Source organism: Mus pahari, chromosome 1, assembly GCF_900095145.1.
Source record: "Mus pahari chromosome 1, PAHARI_EIJ_v1.1, whole genome shotgun sequence".
Taxonomy (NCBI): domain Eukaryota; kingdom Metazoa; phylum Chordata; class Mammalia; order Rodentia; family Muridae; genus Mus; species Mus pahari.
The window spans coordinates 28,245,885-28,265,982 of NC_034590.1; the positions used below are offsets into that span (position 1 = coordinate 28,245,885).

Here is a 20,098-nt window from a genome sequence, read left to right on the forward strand (position 1 = left end):
GTTTCTTTAATGAGTGTGGCTGCTCTTATATTTGGAGCATAGATATTCAGAATTGAGAGTTCCTCACTGGTAGTCTCTGCATCTGTCTTCATATAATCTGCATGACTCTATGATCTTTTCTCTTTTGGGCATCGTCCATTTGCTAAGTTCAACTCAATCCAGCATGTTATCTTTAGTATTAATCCTTGTAGACTTTATTTCCAGCTAGGATCTCATGCTGGTGTTCTTATTGTCAATGGCAAATATTACTTGAGGAAGTGGCATGGATATTTCTATGTGCATATATTTCTATGACTGCCAAAGAACTTGTGAACGTACGTAACTGTTAGCATGTTTGCGAATGTGAATGCACCTCAATGTGTTTGAATACATTTGTGATTGAATGAGTGAATGTTAGTTCTGTGTATTTAAATTTCAGTATGATGATATGAGATAGAATATGTTTGTCATTGCTGAGTGTTCTAGTCAGAGTTCTTTAGAGAAACAGAACTGATAGAATTAATCTATCAGAATAAAAACAGGATTTATTGGAGTGGCTTACAGGATTTGGTCTGACTATTATAACAATGGCTGTCCCCCACCAGAAAGTCCAGGAGTACAGTAGTTATTTGGTCCACAAGGCTGAATGTCTCTGCTGATCTTCAGCTTATGTAAGAATCACAAAGATTCTAGTACCAGTGAGGGAACTAACTTGCCAGTGATAGTGAGGGCAAGCAAGCAAAGAGAATACACTTCCTTTATGTATGTCAGAGGTTCTTCATTAGTGGGTTGTGATCCCCCTTGAGGGTCAAATGACCATTTCACAAGTGTCACATATCAGGTCCCTTCCATTATCAGATATTTGCATTATAATTCATAACAGTAGCAAAATTACATTTAGGAAGTAGCAGTGAACATGAGGACTTGTACTAAAGGTTTGTAGCATTAGGAAGGTTAAGAACCTCTGTTCTAATTTATATAGGCTGCTACCAGAAGGTGTAGTTCAAATTTAAGATGGTTCTTTTTACCTCAAATGATCTAATCAAGAAAAATCCCTCACAGGTATACCTAGCATCTTGGGTTTTAGGCAATTCCGTGTAGTCAAGTTGACAGCCAAGAACAGCTGTCACACTGAATGAATGATTCTGCATTGAGAATGTGAAGGTGTATATGTTTGAGTGTTTCAGTGTGATTGTGAGTGAGTGAATGTCTGTTAGGGCATACTGATGTGGGCAAGTATTCGCATCAGCTGTGGTATGAATGAGCTTGTATGTAAGTATGTTCCAGTTGTGTGGTTGCAAGTGTGAATGTAATTAGAAGTGTATATATGTAGTATGCTTGAATGTATAGGAGGAATTGAGGATATATAGGCATGTAAATATGAGTTTGCCAGTGGCAGTGAAAGTACGGAAATGTGTATGCAGGTGAAGGGGATAAAAATGAGTAGACCTGGTCAGTGAAGGGGCTCCAACCAGTTCAGATGTGACAGGCATGGCTCTGGCAGGCCTTGCCCTGCTCCTCATTCCTTCTTCCTTCCTAAAACTATTAGATTACATACCTAAAGCTAGCCACCAAGGTCCATTCCTCTATTTGGCACTTCCTTCTCCTGCAGCTAACTACCAAGGTCCAGCTATCAAAGTGTTGAAGTCCTGCAATCAAAAGCCCCCTTTGACTCACCTAATTAACTTGTCCAATTAAAATTTAGGCATCTCATCCTAACGTGGGGTTTCCCCATTCACCTTTATAAACTACCATTTGCCTATGGGCCACATCTGTCTTCTCACTATCCAGAGGCACTCTACCTCTTCTCCCTTTTTCCTTGTTCCCTTCCCCTTCTCCCCTGTCCTCTATCTCCTCTCTTTGTCTCTTATTCCCTGCCTTTTGTCCCTCTGGAGCAAATAAATCTCCTTTGTGTTAAGCACTTGGTTGAGGTCTTGAGCTGATACCGTTCCCTTTCTGTTGTGATAATATATGATAGCATGGAAGCAGGGATTGCATGTGCATATGTAAGTGAGCATATGCATTGTGTCAGTGTCAGACAGTGATTTCTGTGGTTGCACTATTTTAAAAGTATACAGGAGAGTAAAGGTCAGAATTTTGAGTGTCACTGTGAGAAGGCTTGGTTGGTGATGCAGGAAGAAAGTGAGCACATATATGTGCATAGGTGGATGTGAGTGCAAGTGGACGTGTATGAGTGTTAGAGTTTGTCTAAGTAGTTGTTTAAACATGTCTTATTTTATGTGTATGAGGGAGAGGGATGCATGTACATGTAAAGTATAGACTTGTATCTTAGGTTCTGTATGTATATGTGTAATAAATGGAGATTATATGATTCTGATTCTACTAGTGATCACAGTGGTGGTATAGGAGGAGAGAGTATGTAGGTGTATATGAGTGATCATGGCAGAGAATGTTTAAATATTTCTGAGTAGCTTATGATTTAGTCTTTCGTATATATGTGAATGTATGAGAGTGGATGTTAGTGTGTGAGCCTGTGTCTTAGTGAGCCTGGAGGGTAGGAAGGCAGCGCGGGCAGAGGAGTTGGTGCTGTTGCTGCAGTAGGATCTGGGAAGGTCCCAGCGGAGTCCTGTTGGAACTCAGACCTCAGGCTACAAACACATGTCCTAGCTTGAAGAGGGATACATAGAAGGGAGGACATGTCCTGGGAAGCCAGGAGGAGCAGAAAACTTCCTTCTTCCTGGGCATATTAGCATGTCCCTCTCATCCCAGCATCAGAGAAGTGAAGGTCGGGGATCATGTGCTCTGGCTACATAAGAAAAGGACTAAGTAAAGTTCATTCTTAGTCTTCTAGTGCAGAGATCTTCAACTTGGATTGGACATTTTATGATGTAGATCAAAATGAGGTCATGGGGACATTTAAGACACATGAGCTTCAAAAGTAAATAGATGCATATTGTTAATTACTGATGTTAGAATTTTAAATTTTATTTCCTTGAAACTGTATAAATAGATTAACTAATTCGAGTTCCATTCAGTTCAAAGGTTAAAAATAAATGCTGTGAAATGTTTGTTGAGCTAACTTAAAGCCTTCCTCTACTCCTCTCACATAGTCCTGTTGGAAAGTAGCCTTTTACCCAGAATGAATTAGTAGGTTATGTAAGATATGAGGGTTGTGCTAATGCTTTGATTTCTCGAGACTTGGTTCGAGCATGTTTTGTCTCTTCTGGCAGCTCCTCCAGACAGACTGGTGGCCAGGGAGCAGCACCGGAGCTGGTGTACACTGGGCTTCGTCCGCAGCATTGCACTCACCCCACAGGCCTGTGGTGCTCTCAGCTCCCCAAGGTGGATCACACTGCTCATGAAGGTTGTGGAAGGCCATGCACCGTTCACTGCTGCCTCTCTGCAGAGGCAGGTAATATGCTGCTAGCAAAACCCAGTTCATTGAGAGACAGGGCAGTCCTGAAGCTCCCTGAGCTTGTAAGCAGGCTTCTTTATTGATGCTGAATGTAGAAAGTAACAATAAGTAGTTGTTCTGGCTTCGCTTGCTGAGGTGCCTGATTATTGCGCTTGTGTAAGTTGCTAATGAGTTTATTGCCTTTATTTGCTCTCTGCCCCATTGGAATAGTAGTATGGTTGCCAAGAATTAAGTTTAAAGAACAATTTTCACTTAAACAAATGACATTTATTTTAAATTTCCTGCTAATCCTGCCTATTAACCAACTTGATTAATAATGAATAAAGTTGTACATTGTTTTTAAAGGAAGTAGAAAGAAGGTAAAAATGTATAATGTTTTTTAAAATTGTCATTTTGTGTTATCTTTGATCAGATCTTAGCTGTTCATTTGCTACAAGCAGTTCTTCCATCATGGGACAAGACAGAAAGGGCACGGGACATGAAGTGTCTTGTGGAAAAGCTGTTTGGCTTCTTGGGCAGTTTGCTTACTACTTGTTCTTCTGATGTTCCATTACTTAGAGGTGAGTGGCTATGCCTTTTCTCATTACTTCTGTTCAATGAGCAGTGTGCAACACAGCTTTTCTTTCTGCTTCAGAATCCACATTGAGAAAGCGGAGGGCCCGGCCCCAGGCTTCCTTGACTGCCACCCACAGCAGCACGCTGGCTGAAGAAGTGGTGGGGCTGCTCCGCACTCTGCACTCCCTGACCCAGTGGAATGGCCTCATCAACAAATACATTAACTCCCAGCTTTGCTCTGTCACACAAAGCTATGCCGGAAAGACATCAGAAAGGGTGTGTTTCATGTTTTCAAATAAGCATGGTGGGACTTTAGCTTTTAAATTATCTTTTAAACACTTTTTAAAAGTGTTTTTGTTTCACCATTTAAGGGCATTTTAATGGAAATCATATTGAAGAAGTTTATAATCCAGAAGGCAGTCATGGTAAAAAGGTTTGCTTGAGCCTTCAAGCCTGGGACAGTGGAGTGAAATACTCTGTCCTAAAATAAATTTATAAATAGTAAATGAGATAAAGTGACTTAAATCTCGCCCCACTTGTAAGGTCAGGCAGGCAGTTTAGCGAACTGTGCGCCTCGTACTTACTTGCCCTTTCCTTCCCTTCTGCACTAGGCCCAGTTAGAAGATTATTTCCCAGACTCTGAGAACCTTGAAGTGGGAGGCCTCATGGCAGTCCTCGCTGTGATTGGAGGGATTGATGGCCGACTGCGCCTGGGAGGCCAGGTCATGCATGATGAGTTTGGAGAGGGCACAGTGACTCGCATCACTCCGAAGGGCAGAATCACCGTGCAGTTCTGTGACATGCGGATGTGCCGAGTTTGCCCACTGAATCAGCTCAAACCGGTATATAGCTTGTGCTTAGTATTGGGGGTGAAACTGGCTTGTAACATTAGAACTTGGAAGAACCTCTACTTTATGTCACCTTCTTGGAAGCTATGAGAATCAGGAGAGTTACCTCTTTTCTTCTTGTGCTAGTTTATACACCCAAGAAAGGCCTGACTCATAGGGCCATACAGCCAGGGAACTTTCAACATCCTAGACATAAAAAGGGATTAACAATCTGTAAGGTAATCTGTAGAAGTTTGACCCTGGTTCTTCCTCCCAGCCTGTGCTCCCAGAAATAAGACTCAGACCCAAAATACACTGACAAATACCTTAACCATATCGCTTTCTCGTCACATCTTCCAGTTGAATCTACCGTCTCGCTTTATCCCAGAATTCTTTCTCCTTCCATATTTCCCACCTTCTATTTTCTGCCTAAACCATAGACTGTAGGCTTTTTCATTGACAGGTGATGCAACTATATAATACACAAGATATTCTCTCCACAGGAACTTTAGCAGTTTAAAATAGGAGTTTCTAAAACATTTTTATTGAATGATTTAAACTTCTAAATGACTTTTTAAAAAACATTTTTTTTCTTTAGGTAGAAAAATGTATTGTACATTGGCATGAAGGACATCAGAGTTAGCCTAGAGCTTTTCAAGAATAGTTAAGACAGGGTGTGGTGGCACACTCACACATTGTGGAATGCAGAGATAGGCAGATGTTTGTGAGTTTGAGGCCAGCCTAGTTGTCTACAAAAGCATTTGGGTCACCTGGGATAAAGCAAGAATTCAGTATTTAAAGGCCAGACGTAAGTCCTGCGCTTGGTGGTATAACACTTTGCCAGCATATGCAAGATAATGGCTTCAGTACCCAGAACTGTCAAACAAACAAAGCCCCACCCAACAAAAGGTACTCTGCTGCTGATTCCATCACAGCCTTTTTAATAAGGAGTCCTGGACTTAAATGGTTTTTGAGAAGTTGCCGTGGGTGCCTCTGAATTAAATATTTCTGTTGTACAAACTAGAGGTTTGAGACACAAAAATATTTTTAAATTGTTCAGTGTATTTGCTGATGGTTCTGTATGTTTGCTTTTTTAAAAATTAAACTATTACATCCCCTTCTGTGTAAAAAAAAAAAAAGAAAAATGTATTGTAATTATGTTGAATACCTTATCTTAACTAGCTACTGTAGCATAAGCTTATGACTTAGGGACAGTAGAGAAGATTTATATAATTTTGATGTAACCCAATTGCAATTTGACCAATTTTTAATAAAACAAGTGTTTTGGTTATATTATAGCAATAAATACATGTAGAAAAATTGGAATGTACAGAAAATGTCTTAGATTATAACAATCACCCTGATGTATTACTGACAACTGGTAATGAAAACATTAGTATAGATTATATCATATGTATATATGATATACATATCTACCTTTGTCATTCTGCAGTATCTTTCAGAATTATTCTCAGTTGCACATGACTTGGGGTATGTGTGTTTAAATTTAGGGTTCATGCTCTAATACGTCTCAGACTATACATTAACCTCACCAGCAACTCTGAAGGTTTCTGTGTTCTTTCATCAGCTCCCTGCTGTGGCCTTTAGTGTGAACAATTTGCCTTTCACGGAGCCTATGCTTTCTGTCTGGGCTGAGTTGGTGAACCTTGCTGGAAGCAAATTGGAAAAGCACAAAACAAAGAAATCAGCAAAACAGGCCTTTGCAGGTCAGTGTATAGTGCTCCGTGGTAAAATAATCAGAATGGGCATCATTTTCCTTTTACTCAGAGTGCATTCTTATGACTGCTGAAACCTTGGAGTTCATATGGACTTAGTGCTTATCAGTCTATAGTTGGGAATATAAGATACCTCTTAGGTTTTTGTCTTCGACCTTACATTTGGCACCTCATCACTTCTGACTGTCAGTGTTTAATTTAGGCAAACTTACAGGATGCTGCATTCATTTTCTGAATGCTAGTTCTCTGGCTTATGGCACCATGGGTGTCAACCCTTTGTGTTTGATTCTCTTGGCTTTGTCTCTGAGCATGGTGGATAGCTTGCTTACAGCTTTCTCCCCTTTGGGTCTAGAATACTACCTTTATGACTTTCCTTTTCCCGCCCCTTGGTTAGTCTCTGAGATTGTTTCTTTGCTTGCTTTTTATACCATTGAAATAGTTGTGGTTTCACTCATAACCCCTCACCTCATTCTGTCTGTTCTTTGAGTATACTCCCCCAGTTTCCTCTTCATATTTGTTATTGTTGCTCCAGCTTTTAGGATGGTAAACACCTTTAATTCTGCAGTTCACAACTCTGAATGGCAGGCCTGTGGATATAAACAACTGTTTGCCTCAAATTCAGTCTACTTTCTTGCAGCTGCCACCATTTTTCTCATCATGGTGAATAAACAACTGCCCAAATTTAGGTCCAAATTTAGGTGTTTTCATTCTCTCAACCTACACTTACTGTGCTGCCTCGGGCCTTCTGCATACCCTGCTGGGGAAAGCTATTTCTCCCCTGCACAGACCATCTTGTGGTGGCTTCCTTGGTCTGCTGTCAGACACGTGTGGCTTCACATCACTGGACCAGAGAGCTCATTCTAAGGAAATGGATTCACTTATATGAGATGCATCTGAGAGAATCCCTCATAGGTTTATTGTAAGAAAATAAGAAAATGTTTTACTTGTGTCTGGTTGGAGTTTCAGAAGTTTGGGAAATATTTAATGATGACACTGAATGTGTATGTGGTTGTAGTTTTCTGCTCAGCTCATTAGGATGGATATCTAGAGCTTCGAAGGGAGAAGCCTAGGGATCAGAAGAGCCACTGATGTGGGTGATCAGTTCCTGAAGGTCATGTCACTCACTGCCTTCATGTTGCAGAGATGACATGGTCGGTGAAGAAGAGTCTGAGCTGGATATGAGGTTCTTACTGGGTTCCTTTGTTCCATAGGACAAGTAGACTTGGACCTGCTGCGGAGCCAGCAGTTAAAGCTGTACATCCTGAAAGCAGGGCGGGCACTGCTTTCCCACCAAGACAAACTGAGGCAGATACTATCTCAGCCAGCAGTTCAGGAAACTGGAACTCTTCATACAGGTATCTTTTTTATTTTTCCTAGAAATGCTTCAAATATATTTGAGAGAAAGGAAGATACTCTAGTAGAAAAATATACAAGAGATATGAATAATCAGGTCTTAAAAGGAGAATATGGGTGTCTTACACCCACACAAGGCTGTGGGGCCTGACTGCTAGTCACCAACTGTTAATGCAGTTGTCATCTTAAAAAATGTGTGAGTCTGAGGGGTGGGTTGGAGCTCTCATGCCTAGCTGTGTAAGGTATGGTACAGGAAGCCAGTGCATTACCTAGAGTAGAGATGTTGGGTGTTGAAAAGTGGAGTGTTTAAATTGTGCTTTTAAATTCAGATGATGGAGCAGCTGCATCCCCTGACCTTGGGGATATGTCACCTGAAGGGCCACAGCCTCCCATGATCCTCCTTCAGCAGTTACTGTCCTCAGCCACCCAGCCATCTCCTGTGAAGGCTATATTTGATAAACAGGAACTTGAGGTACACTTGTCTAATCTTGACAGTTTTAATTCAGTATCCTTAGTTGTGAGTGACTAATTGATGAACGGTTACTGAAGCAGTCAGCAGCGTTATTTGACTACCAATTCTCTTACCTAGCTTTCCTGTCTCTAATGTTTTATTAATGTTTTATTAATTCATTTTGAGACTCACTCATGAATCTGGGGCTTCCTGTAATGCAGCTCATAGAAGATGTTAGTCATTCACATTTCCTTATATGGTAGATATTAGATAGAACCCATCTACAAACCTTCCTTATCCGCCCAGGCTGCTGCTTTGGCCCTCTGTCAGTGTTTGGCTGTGGAATCCACACATCCTTCAAGTCCAGGATGTGAAGACTGCAGCTCCAGTGAGGCCACAACCCCAGTCTCTGTACAGCACATCCATCTTGCCAGGGCAAAGAAGCGCAGGCAGTCCCCAGCTCCTGCTCTGCCTATTGTAGTGCAGCTCATGGAAATGGGATTTCCAAGGAAAAATATAGAGTTTGCTCTGAAGTCGCTCACCGGCACCTCTGGGAATGCATCTGGTTTGCCTGGTATGGCTTTTTCTTGTCCATGCTTGCTTGCTTGTGGGTTTGACATTGTGCTGTTGGTCTTGATGGCAACTGAGTGTTTTTGCTCCTAGGTGTAGAAGCCTTGGTTGGGTGGCTGCTAGACCACTCTGATGTCCAGGTTACGGAGTTCTCGGATGCAGAAACACTATCTGACGAGTATTCAGACGAGGAGGTGGTGGAGGATGTGGATGATACCCCTTACCCTGTGGTCAGTAGCTTCCACGTGTCCTGTCTGTCTTATATGATGATTCTTATATACTACTTCTTTCCATCTCTTAAAAGAATCAGTGAACTTTTCTATAAGATTTACCCACAATTCTCCTAGACACATACCAAAGTTTCCTGTTTTGCTACTGAGATAATGATTAGCTTTTCTCCATGAAAATTTCTCTCAGTTTTAAAATAAACCATTGTATAGCAATCTAGTGATGTTGGGTAGTTTTTAGAATATACTGAAAACACTGGAAGATTATGCCTCTTGTAGACACAGTTACCTTGAAAGCTGAAAGCAGGAAGATTGCTTGACCCTGGAAGTTCAAAGCTGGTCTTAGCAATATAGTTAGATATTGTCTGGTTAAAATACAAATAAACATTCTGGGCCCTCTATAGCAATAGAATCATGAGTTCAAGGCTGGTCTCCATTATTTAGCAGTTTCAGACTAGCTTTGGAAGCATGGAAATATTACACTGTGTCTTAAAAAATACCTGGCATGGTGCTGCATGGCTGTAATACCACTTTGAAGATTGAGGCATAAGGATCAAGAGTTGGAGACTAGCTTGGGGTACATAGTGAGAGCCAGTCTAAAGACAACCACCCAAGCAAACAATAAATCATGTTTTGTGTGACATATTGATTTCTGACCTGAGAAAATTGTTTTATAAAATTCATACTTTAGAGGCTTGGAAATGTTTAGATATTGAGAGCTGTTAAAATTTATTTAGCCTGGATAGATGTCTAAGTGCTTAAGAGCACTTGTTCTTGTAGAAACTTGGATTTCATTCCCTGAACCCACATGGTGGCCTACAACTATATATAATTTTATCTGTCCTTGACTTAGTTAGGGTTTTACTGCTGTGAACAGATACCATGACCAAAGCAAATCTTATAAAGGACAACATTAAATTAGGGCTGGCTTACAGGTTCATAGGTTCAGTCCATTATCATCAAGGTGGGAGCATGACAGTATTCAGGCAGTCATAGTGCAGGAGGAGCTGAGAGTTCTTCATCTTCATCTGAGGGCTGCTAGTGGAAGACTAACTTCCAGGCAGCTAGGGTGAGGGTCTTAAGCCCATGCCCACAGTGACACACCTACTCCAACAAGGCCACACCTCCAAATAGTGCCACAAACCATCACAGTTCTCTCTGGGCACCAGACATACATGTTGTATACATACATACATGTATGTACAACACTATGATATGATATATGATACAGTATTTATAAATATTTTTATAAATACTTACTGTGCATACTGTGCTATTGATATTAAGGTAGAAAGATTTTTATAAAGAAAACACAGTATTTCCTACTGCATTTGTTTATACTATAGATTTAGTGAGTGTTTGTTTGTTTTTCTTTTCTTTTCTTTTCTTTTCTTTTCTTTTCTTTTCTTTTCTTTTCTTTTCTTTTCTTTTCTTTTCTTTTCTTTTCTTTTCTTTTCTTTTCTTTNTTTTCTTTTCTTTTCTTTTCTTTTCTTTTCTTTTCTTTTCTTTTCTTTTCTTTTCTTTTCTTTTCTTTTCTTTTCTTTTCTTTTCTTTTCTTTAATAGGGTCTTTCTGTTTACTATGGCTGGCCTGGAACTATGAGTGGCCTCAAACTCTTACAGAAATCCATCTGTCTCTGCTTCCTAGGATTAAAGATGTGAGCCACCATGCCAAGCCAACAGTCTCTCTTAAGTATATTTCTCAATTCTTTTTCAAATGTGTTTGTCATTTAGGCTGCTGGTGCTGTTGTGACTGAGAGCCAGACTTACAAGAAGCGTGCTGATTTCCTGAGTAATGATGATTATGCTGTGTATGTGAGAGAGAACGTTCAGGTGGGCATTGCTTAGGGTGAACCTTATTCATGCTTTGTCTGACAAATACTTGAATATCTCCAATATACTAAGCAGTAGTTGAGTTGATAGATGCCCCTGTCCTCAGGGAGCCTGCTGACCTACAAGTGGAAGATAGTTAGACTGGCTTATTAAGATCTGCTTATTAGAGACCAGTAAGGTAGCTTGCTCTTGGGATGGTGGTAAGATCTATGTTGGGAAAGTGCAAACAGAGCATGAACTAGGATTGGAGAGTGACTGGACTCATGCGGAGACTTTGGTAGGAAGGCTTTTTAGGTTTTTATATTGATGACTATCAGTTATTGGGTACCTACTCATCTTGCTTGTTCTATAGTAAGTCTACCAAACCTAGACTCATTGTAGGCCCATGTGATGGTGATTTTCCAACTTACTCAATTTTGGATTTATCAGCTCAGGTTTTCTTTGATAGATTTTTTTTTTTTAAAAAAAAAACCAATTCCAGTTATATTACAATTTTTGTAGGAAAGACAGGACAAGCACCAAAATTATTTTCAGTAATATAAGAGCTTCATTCAGTTTTCACAATGAATTGGTGGAATGCTGCTTGTAAAGGTGACCAAGAAGCTTATTATCACCATGATGAATGTTATCAGCTGTAGGATATGTTTCTGCTGTTACTCTTTTTGATGATCAGAGGGTCCTTTTGTGTGAACATTATGATCTGTAGCTACAGTGTTTTGTGGTGGAAGATGATACTGGCTCATGTATATATTTCCCAGAGACATTTGGATCCCCTTAATCTGAATGCTACTTATCTTAGTTTCCTTTCTGTTACTGCGATAAAACATCTAACCTAAAACAACCTGGAAGGAAAAGGGTTATTTGACTTACATGTCCTAGTCACAGCCTGCCAAGTAGGGAAGTCAGGGCAGTGACTTAAGGCAAGAATCTGGGGACAGGAGCTGAAGCAGAAGTCATTCAGAAATGCAGCTTACTAGTTTTGCTCCCCATGACTTGCTCAACTTGTGTAGACTACTTGTCCAGGAATGGCACTGCCCACAGTTGACTGGACTCTGCTCCATGAATCATTAATCAAGAAAATGACTCACAGACATGCCCACAGGCCAGACTGATGGAGGCAGTTCCTTAAAGTTCCTTCTTCCTAGGTGACTCTAATTGTGTCATGTTGACAAATTAACCAGCATGATACTATAAGCATACATCTGGGTCTTAAATATAATCTTTTCTGAAGAATAGAGAATGCTATTATATCTCTTGTTTAGGTGTACTTGACTTGACTTTGCATTTCAATTTTAGGTGGGAATGATGGTGAGATGCTGTCGAACATATGAAGAAGTATGTGAAGGTGATGTGGGCAAAGTCATCAAACTGGATAGAGATGGATTACATGACCTTAATGTTCAGTGTGATTGGCAGCAGAAAGGCGGCACTTACTGGGTTAGGTATATTCATGTTGAACTTATAGGTGAGCACACTCCTTGTTAATGTATTGCATTTCTTAGAGACAGTTTCCAGAAAATGAACAAACACTAATCATTGTCCATTTGCCAATAATATCCTTAGGCTATCCTCCACCAAGTTCTTCTTCTCACATCAAGATTGGTGATAAAGTACGGGTCAAAGCTTCTGTTACCACACCAAAATACAAGTGGGGGTCTGTGACGCATCAAAGTGTGGGGCTTGTGAAAGGTAATATCCAAGCAACAAGACACTGTCCTAAAGAGCATAATTTCCTTTTAGTTATGTATACATTTATCATGTATTTATTTTTACTAGCCTATAAGAAGTTTAATGAAGATGTCTGAGAAATATAATAAGGGACAGAAATAACAGACATAAAAAATAGTCAAGCTAAACAAAACAGGTTTGGGATGAAGAGAAAAATAGACATGTATTATTTTATCTTTAAATATTTGATGCTACAATACTGTTTTTTCCCCAGGGGTTAGGGGCATTGTGAGAACTTCTCAGATTATGCAAGAACAAAAGTCTTCTTTTCTGTCTTACTCTATATAAAATATATACTTTTTTTTTTTGCTTAAAAATTTTTAAATGATCAAACAAAGATAAGTTAAAAATGATTATGGCTGTTAAGTCAGTGTTTTGATAGAAGATTGTTCTTAAAGGGTAGAAATTATTATTCATTAATATGGTTTTATTCCCTAATATATGAAGGTGCTAAGTGTTATTTTGGGGATTATAAGCATGAATAAAAGTAGAGATTATAGTATATTAAACTAAGCATCTGAAACTACTTCTTAGTGCAACCATGTTGAGCCACTCTTCTCTCCTGGAGCTGACTGATGATTTTGTATGCCATTTCATCCATAAGTCTCTTACCTTGTACTTCTCAGGGAACACTCTTTATCACATGTGAGCAACTACAGCATAGTATACAGAACCACACTGGTTTACTATAGGTATATGTTGACTTTAAAGGATCCTCAAGGAGTTTCTATCCTGTGCTAGCTTTCAGTGCCAATGGGAAAGACATCATTGTGGACTTCCCCCAGCAGTCTCACTGGACGGGGTTGCTGTCAGAAATGGAGTTGGTGCCTAGTATTCATCCAGGGGTTACGTGAGTTCCTGATTCTGTGATTGCTGAATTTCTTTGGGGAGGAAGAGTTTTCTTTTAAAATTATTTAAAAGTGACCTCATTGTTTTCTTATTAACTCATCTATTTTAAAAACAGGTGTGATGGCTGTCAGACTTTTCCTATCAATGGATCCAGATTCAAATGTAGAAACTGTGATGACTTTGATTTTTGTGAGACATGTTTCAAGACAAAAAAACACAACACCAGGCATACTTTCGGCAGGATTAATGAGCCAGGTAGATCTGAATGCTTATGTTTTGTCTTCCATCAAATATCACTAGTTAGGTAATGACTGGAGTTTGCTCTTAGGTTCGTATGTGTGCAGTGAGTGTTGTAAAAGGAGCACAGGTAGAGAGAAGGGGCAGTCTGACCCATTTCCTCCCCCTTTCCCCTACTTCTTTCATTTTAGAGTAGTAAGGTTTGCTTATCTGCGTTTCCATGAAGAAATGCTAGAATTATCTCCAGAAACTAAGAGCATGTTTAGTTTGGTGGATGCAGTGGAAATTGGTGGAGTGTAAGTTTTCATTTGTATTATATATTTTTTATTGAACTACACAGAGCCCAGATTTTGCCATTATAAATTTATAGTGTATGGTCCTGTACAACTGGTTCTTTTATGTATTTCCAAAATATTTGTTTCTACCCAAGCAGAGAATAGCATTTAACCTTCTCATCTTCTCTTCCCTACCCCTGTGTCTTAGTTAGGATTTCTGTTGCTGGGATACACCACCAGGACCAACAGTAATTTGGAGAAGAGAGGGTTTGTTTACATTTTACAAATTCATAATCCAGGGAGACCATGGCAGAAATCATAGAGGAGTGTGTTACTTACTCCCACCCCTGACTTTGCCCAGCTTCCTTTGTTTTAGCACCCAGGATCATCTGATGAAGGATAGCTCCCACAAGGACTAGGCCCACCCACATCAATCAGTAATTAAGAAAATGCACCATGAACTTGCCTATAGACAAATCTAATGGAGGCACTTTTTTCTATTTGCATTCTGTTTTCCTGAATGACTAGCTTGTATCAACTTGCTTTCTGTGTCTATGAACTTGTGTACTTAAAAGTAAATTATGTGGGCAAATCTGTCAAATATTTACTCTGCTGATTGTGGCTTAGTTTACTACACTGTGTTGTGGTAAATATAGTTCTTGGGGAGCCCTGCCATTTTTACATATTTAATAGGGGTTTCTATCCCACTTCAGACCATGTTGTTCCCAGTTTAAAGAGACAGAAACCTTTAGATTTACAGTAAGCTTACAAGTACTAGAGCTGGGCAGATAGCAACCCCCTAAGCTATTTTGTCTACTTCCCTGTGGTGATCCCCGAGTGGTCCACCCAGGCAGCTCCTAGTCCATCATGCCAGCCCTCATAGCCATGTGCTCACGATCCACCTACTCCATGGTGACTAACCTCCTTTCTATCCCTCTAGTCTCTACCTCAGACCCCAAGCCCGGGAATCATTGCTCTTGTCTACCTCTTTCCTGCCTAGCCCAGGCTGTCAGCAACTTTATTAACCAATCAGGGATAAGTTAGGGGGCCAAGTTTACATAGCATCATTTGGTATAGATGAGGATCTCCTCCTCTGGGCACCAGATCTTGGGAGCCATTATTTAGCATTCAAATACATAGTAGCACCAGACCAACTCCTTACACACTGTCTTTAGGGTTCATCTGTGTTGTAATGTGTATCAGAATGTGTCTTGGTTGATAGTTACAATTGTCCATTATAAGCATATACCAGGTGTTTTTATCCATTTATTTATTCATGGGCATTTAAGACCCCCCCCCCCTTTGGTGAATGATGTAGACATTAACATTGATATGAAAGTGTCAGTCTGTGTCTTGGTTTTATAGTCTTTGCTGTTTACCTCAGAGTTACTACCATAACGTTTCAGCATTCTTGTATTGAATCTGTGCTTTAGAGGTGATGATCATTTCCAACAGTTAAGGCCTGCTTAACTATAGTTTTTTGTGTTTGTTTTAAAATTTTTATTATATAAGCCATAAACATTATTGTTTAAAATTATTCCTAAGCATTTGCTTTTCCAACTATTTTATTTATTTTTTTTTGAAACTTGTGTTGTATTGAGGAAATAAACTGATGTGTGTGGGTACTGTACTTTGCAAGCCTTATTATCTCTAATATGTATGCACGTTTTATAGGCAAGCTAGCCTTAAACTGTCTGTCTAGTGGAGCCTGACCTTGTTTCTCTTGCCTCTAGCTCCTCAGTGCCAAGATTATAAGCATGTCCTACCAAGCTCATTGTTTTCTATAGTTCTGCGCATTATCTTTCCTGGGCATTTTCCTTCATCACTTTGCAATTCTGTGCCAGTGGTTCATTGTCTTTCTGCTCAAGTCAGCTGGCCATTGTGGGGCCATTAATGCCTATAATTGTTTCCCCTTAATCTGATTTTGAAGTAATATCTTTGTATCAATACATAAATTTTACATGTGCATAGATACACTTTTTTTATATTTATCATTATTTTCTCAATTCTATGGCTTGATATTTTTGGTTAGTTCTAGAAAACTGTCCATCCACCTTTTTTAGCATGCCAATTTTGCGCCATTCTTTTATATTGGGGTTGGGGGGTTGCTCTTGGCTCTGTATTTGCTTTTGTCTCATTCCTTTTTTGTGAACTGTTGCTTTTCAGTTCATGCTAGATGTTTTAGAGCCTCTTTATTGGAGTCTCATCTGTTGTAAGCTGCTTTTGAAATTCTTAATTGTATTGTTATATTTATCTTTTTTCTTGTTTTTTCAGACTTTATGTGTAGTCTATATTTATTCATTTCTGGTGTTCTAAATCATGTTTGCATGTAGTCCTTATGTACCTGTGTTCTTGGTTTTATATTTTGAAAATAAATATTTTATATGTATGAGAGCTTTGGCTGCACGTATGTCTTGTACCATGTGTGCATGCCTGATACATGTGGAAGCCAGAAAAAGTCATCAGATCTCTTGAGACTGGAATTAGAGATGTCTGTGAGCCATCATGTAGGTGTTGGGAATTGAACCTGGGTCATTTAGAATAGCAACTCTTAACCACCAGCCCCCTGGCCCTTGCATATTAAACATTGTTTCTGGAATCAGTTTGGGCCTCATACTCATTTTGTCCAAAGAAAGAGAGGTTCATTTTGTCAGGCCTTAGTGATAAATACCTTTTCAAGTTCATTTTTATCAACTTTCCTTGATTGACATAGTTGTATGTTGAACTGTAGTCTATTTTATAGAAGAGAAATATGCCCCTAACCTAATGTCACTTCAGAGATTACTCTTCCTTTATGCTTCCTGTTGGGATTTCAAATGCAACTTGGTTTCTGTGGATACCATGGCCCCCTTGTTCCTCTCTAACAGATACTCAAGGGCTCTAGGTGTCTCCTTTGCACACTTCCATTTATTCTTAGTCTTCTTTAGCTGCTGGCCTTGTAATTCTTTTTTACCTCATTATCTGATACATTTAGACAGAGGTTTATTTACTTTGTTTTGTCTGGTTCTTCTAGTTGGGAAAGACTACCTGAAAATTTTAGTTTACCATTAATGGATATGTAAATACTTTACAGATTTGACAATTAGCTCTGCATTCATATAAGCATTTTTATTTTTATTTTATATTTTGTGGTTTATAGAGATTGATCCAGGGGCATTCTACCAGGCAAGCACGCTCCCACAGAACTATTCCCTCAGATCCTAAACACAGTTCTAATAAGAGTGTTTTCTACCCAGACATTAATTCCAGCACTTGGGAGGCAGAGACAGGCAGGCTTTTTTAAAAGCCACTTTTGGTATTAACCAGCTCTTTTAATTTAAAGGGACTTAAAAAATAGTATAGTTAGAAGCTCCTTGCTATGTAATTCTCTTAGTTTCTCAAACATGGAGGCTCTGACTAGTCGCCCAAGTGTGACTCTGTTTGACTGCATGCCATAGGGCAGTCTGCAGTGTTTTGTGGCCGTTCTGGAAAGCAGCTGAAACGATGTCACAGCAGTCAGCCTGGAATGCTACTGGACAGCTGGTCCCGAATGGTGAAGAGCCTGAATGTTTCATCCTCTGTAAACCAGGCTTCTCGTCTCATTGATGGCAGTGAGCCCTGTTGGCAGTCATCTGGGTCACAAGGAAAGGTATGTCTGGTCGCATGTGTCAGGAAATACTCTGACTGGGAAGGTGGAACTTAGACCTTAGACCTGGGAAGGTGCAGCGAACTCAGGAACCCGCAGCTTTCTGAATACCCTCTCAAAATTCATTTTATATTTCAGTTCATAAATAATTTCCAAGTTACAGAGTAGTATGTTATGTATTGTTAGATTTTTAAACAGAATGAACAACAGATTTTATTAAATGGCCAATTGATGAAAGGTTCACTGTTTTTTGTTATATTTTTATATATGAAGTATTAGTTCTTATTATACTTCTGGCTAGAAAATTTTCTAACTTACAGATAAGTTTTAGAGATTACACTAAAACTGTGTGTGCTGACAGGCCAGATATGAGACAGGATGGAGGAGGTGAGGGCATTATCTTATTTTAACTATAGTATTTCTGTGACTTAGTATAAAAGGTCTGTCTCTAGCCAGAAGTCTATAAATATATTATATATGGGCTTAGAGTGAGATCTTGCTCTAATTAGTTCATGGTAGGAAGGGATGTGTTCTGGTAAATATTTAAAGGGTTGCTCTATGCTTCTGGTGGGTAAGCACATGGCTCTGCACTGCCTAAGACCAGAATTCATGAATGTAAGACATGCAACCTTTATATTTAATCTGCCTTAACTAGCTCAATGGTTGGGCACTTCCCCACAGCTAGCACACCCTCCCCTCTGGTATTCCTGAGTTAACATTTTCTAAATCTGTATTTTATCTTTGCTACCTTGTTTCCTTCTGGGCAGCCCTCCCATTGGACTGCTTTGCCTTTGAACCTACATTTCGACTGTCTCACTCTCCCACTCCTTCCCAGTGTAGTCCATCCTATGCTCCTTTCATGAAGGACCCCCTCCTTCCCTCTTCTGTGTTTCTTGATGGGAAATCCTAAAAGTCCTACCTCTGTCCCCTGCCCAGCCATTCACCATTGACTCTTTATTGACCAGTCAAAAAAACAAAACAAAAAGAACAACTGTTGGCAGGGACCCACAGCAGACATTTGAATTCCCATGTAAGCTCAAATCAAATTCCCTACAGGGATGTTCTTGTTTTTCCAGAGTAAGGTTAAGTTTTCATGGCACATTTTGTATTTAAAAAAGAAATCTTATAGGTTCACACTTCCACAATACTGTCTTATTTTACTTTAAGTTAAAAAATGGGTTTATTTGTGTGTGTGTGTGTGTGTGTGTGTGTGTGTGTGTATGTGTGTATGTGTGTATGTGTGTGTGTGTGTTTGTACCGTGTAGGTTCTAGGGATTGAATTCAGGTCATCAGGTTTAGCAGTAAGTGCCTTTATCCTGTATGAGTTCTAGTGATAACTATTTTAGTAGATAAATATAACTTAAATTTTGGTAACTGAGAATGTTTTGTTTTTGATTTTTTTTTCCTTTTTTCCCTTTTAAAAAAAGCATTGGATTCGTTTGGAGATTTTTCCAGATGTTCTTGTTCATAGATTAAAGATGATAGTGGATCCAGCAGACAGTAGCTACATGCCATCCCTAGTTGTGGTGTCAGGTAATTGAATTCATTTACTTTGGAAGAAGCATCTCCTTCATTTCAGTAAAGATTGTCTGATTTCTTTACTCTTTTGTTCTAGGTGGAAATTCCTTAAATAACCTAATTGAACTAAAGACAATTAATATCAACCAAACTGACACCACTGTACCCCTGCTAAGTGACTGTGCAGAGGTGAGTTGTAGTGGCCCTGTGTGATTTCATGTAGGATGTGAGTGACTAGTATGCATTAGCACAGAGTCAAACTTTTTCATTCTTAAATGAGTTACATATTTCAGCATCTTATTTTATACAACTCTTCTTGGTAAAGAAACAAAATTGATTATGCTTTTTACTGCTTTTTTGGTAGTAAGCATATGTGTATATTCCTAGTACTCTTTAAATAATTTGATTGAGGTTACTCTTTATATCTACAATTATTTGTCAACACTTAGTATCTTTTCCTAAGTGGTAGATTTTCTGGCAGAGTTTGTGATGCCAAAATTGCTTTTTTGTTGTCGCACCCTGTAGTTCAACTGTTGAACTTGTGAGATAGTAATAAAATAACTCACACATGGAATCTGAGTTTATTGTGTCTTTGAAAATTCTGAAGTCCCCTGGCAAAGGTTTTGGTTAACCTGTAGGTTGGCTGTTCTCTCTCTCTGCTCATGGTTTCTTTAACTCCATGCAATTCCATTGTTAACTCTTGGGGCTGTTCGATTACTGGTGCTCTATGCATAAAGTTCTTGTGTATACCTATATGTAGTGTGTTCTCTACACTCCCCTTTAGCAATTTCAGGGTGTTAGCTTTTCTTTTTCTTTTTCTTTTTCTTTTTCTTTTTCTTTTTCTTTTTCTTTTTCTTTTTCTTTTTCTTCTTCTTCTTCTTCTTCTTCTTCTTCTTCTTCTTCTTCTTCTTCTTCTTCTTCTTCTTCTTCTTCTTCTTCTTCTTCTTCTTCTTCTTCCTCC

The 20,098-nt window shown here is 39.2% G+C and overlaps 1 protein-coding gene across 7 annotated transcripts in view; it reads left to right on the forward strand.

The window, feature by feature from the left end:
* LOC110336759 (E3 ubiquitin-protein ligase HERC2) overlaps positions 1 to 20,098 on the forward strand; it is a 174,413-nt gene that overhangs the window by 89,352 nt on the left and 64,963 nt on the right. For all 7 annotated transcript variants that reach the window (XM_021219818.1, XM_029537466.1, XM_029537451.1 and 4 more), the window contains exons 39-55: positions 3,171 to 3,352; positions 3,768 to 3,915; positions 3,990 to 4,186; positions 4,522 to 4,752; positions 6,326 to 6,464; positions 7,685 to 7,828; positions 8,156 to 8,298; positions 8,584 to 8,851; positions 8,941 to 9,077; positions 10,807 to 10,905; positions 12,202 to 12,370; positions 12,469 to 12,594; positions 13,375 to 13,483; positions 13,598 to 13,737; positions 17,432 to 17,622; positions 19,047 to 19,152; positions 19,235 to 19,326. In XM_021219818.1, the coding sequence (XP_021075477.1) occupies positions 3,171 to 3,352; positions 3,768 to 3,915; positions 3,990 to 4,186; positions 4,522 to 4,752; positions 6,326 to 6,464; positions 7,685 to 7,828; positions 8,156 to 8,298; positions 8,584 to 8,851; positions 8,941 to 9,077; positions 10,807 to 10,905; positions 12,202 to 12,370; positions 12,469 to 12,594; positions 13,375 to 13,483; positions 13,598 to 13,737; positions 17,432 to 17,622; positions 19,047 to 19,152; positions 19,235 to 19,326 (2,621 nt within the window). The remainder of the gene's footprint in view (positions 1 to 3,170; positions 3,353 to 3,767; positions 3,916 to 3,989; positions 4,187 to 4,521; positions 4,753 to 6,325; positions 6,465 to 7,684; positions 7,829 to 8,155; positions 8,299 to 8,583; positions 8,852 to 8,940; positions 9,078 to 10,806; positions 10,906 to 12,201; positions 12,371 to 12,468; positions 12,595 to 13,374; positions 13,484 to 13,597; positions 13,738 to 17,431; positions 17,623 to 19,046; positions 19,153 to 19,234; positions 19,327 to 20,098) is intronic.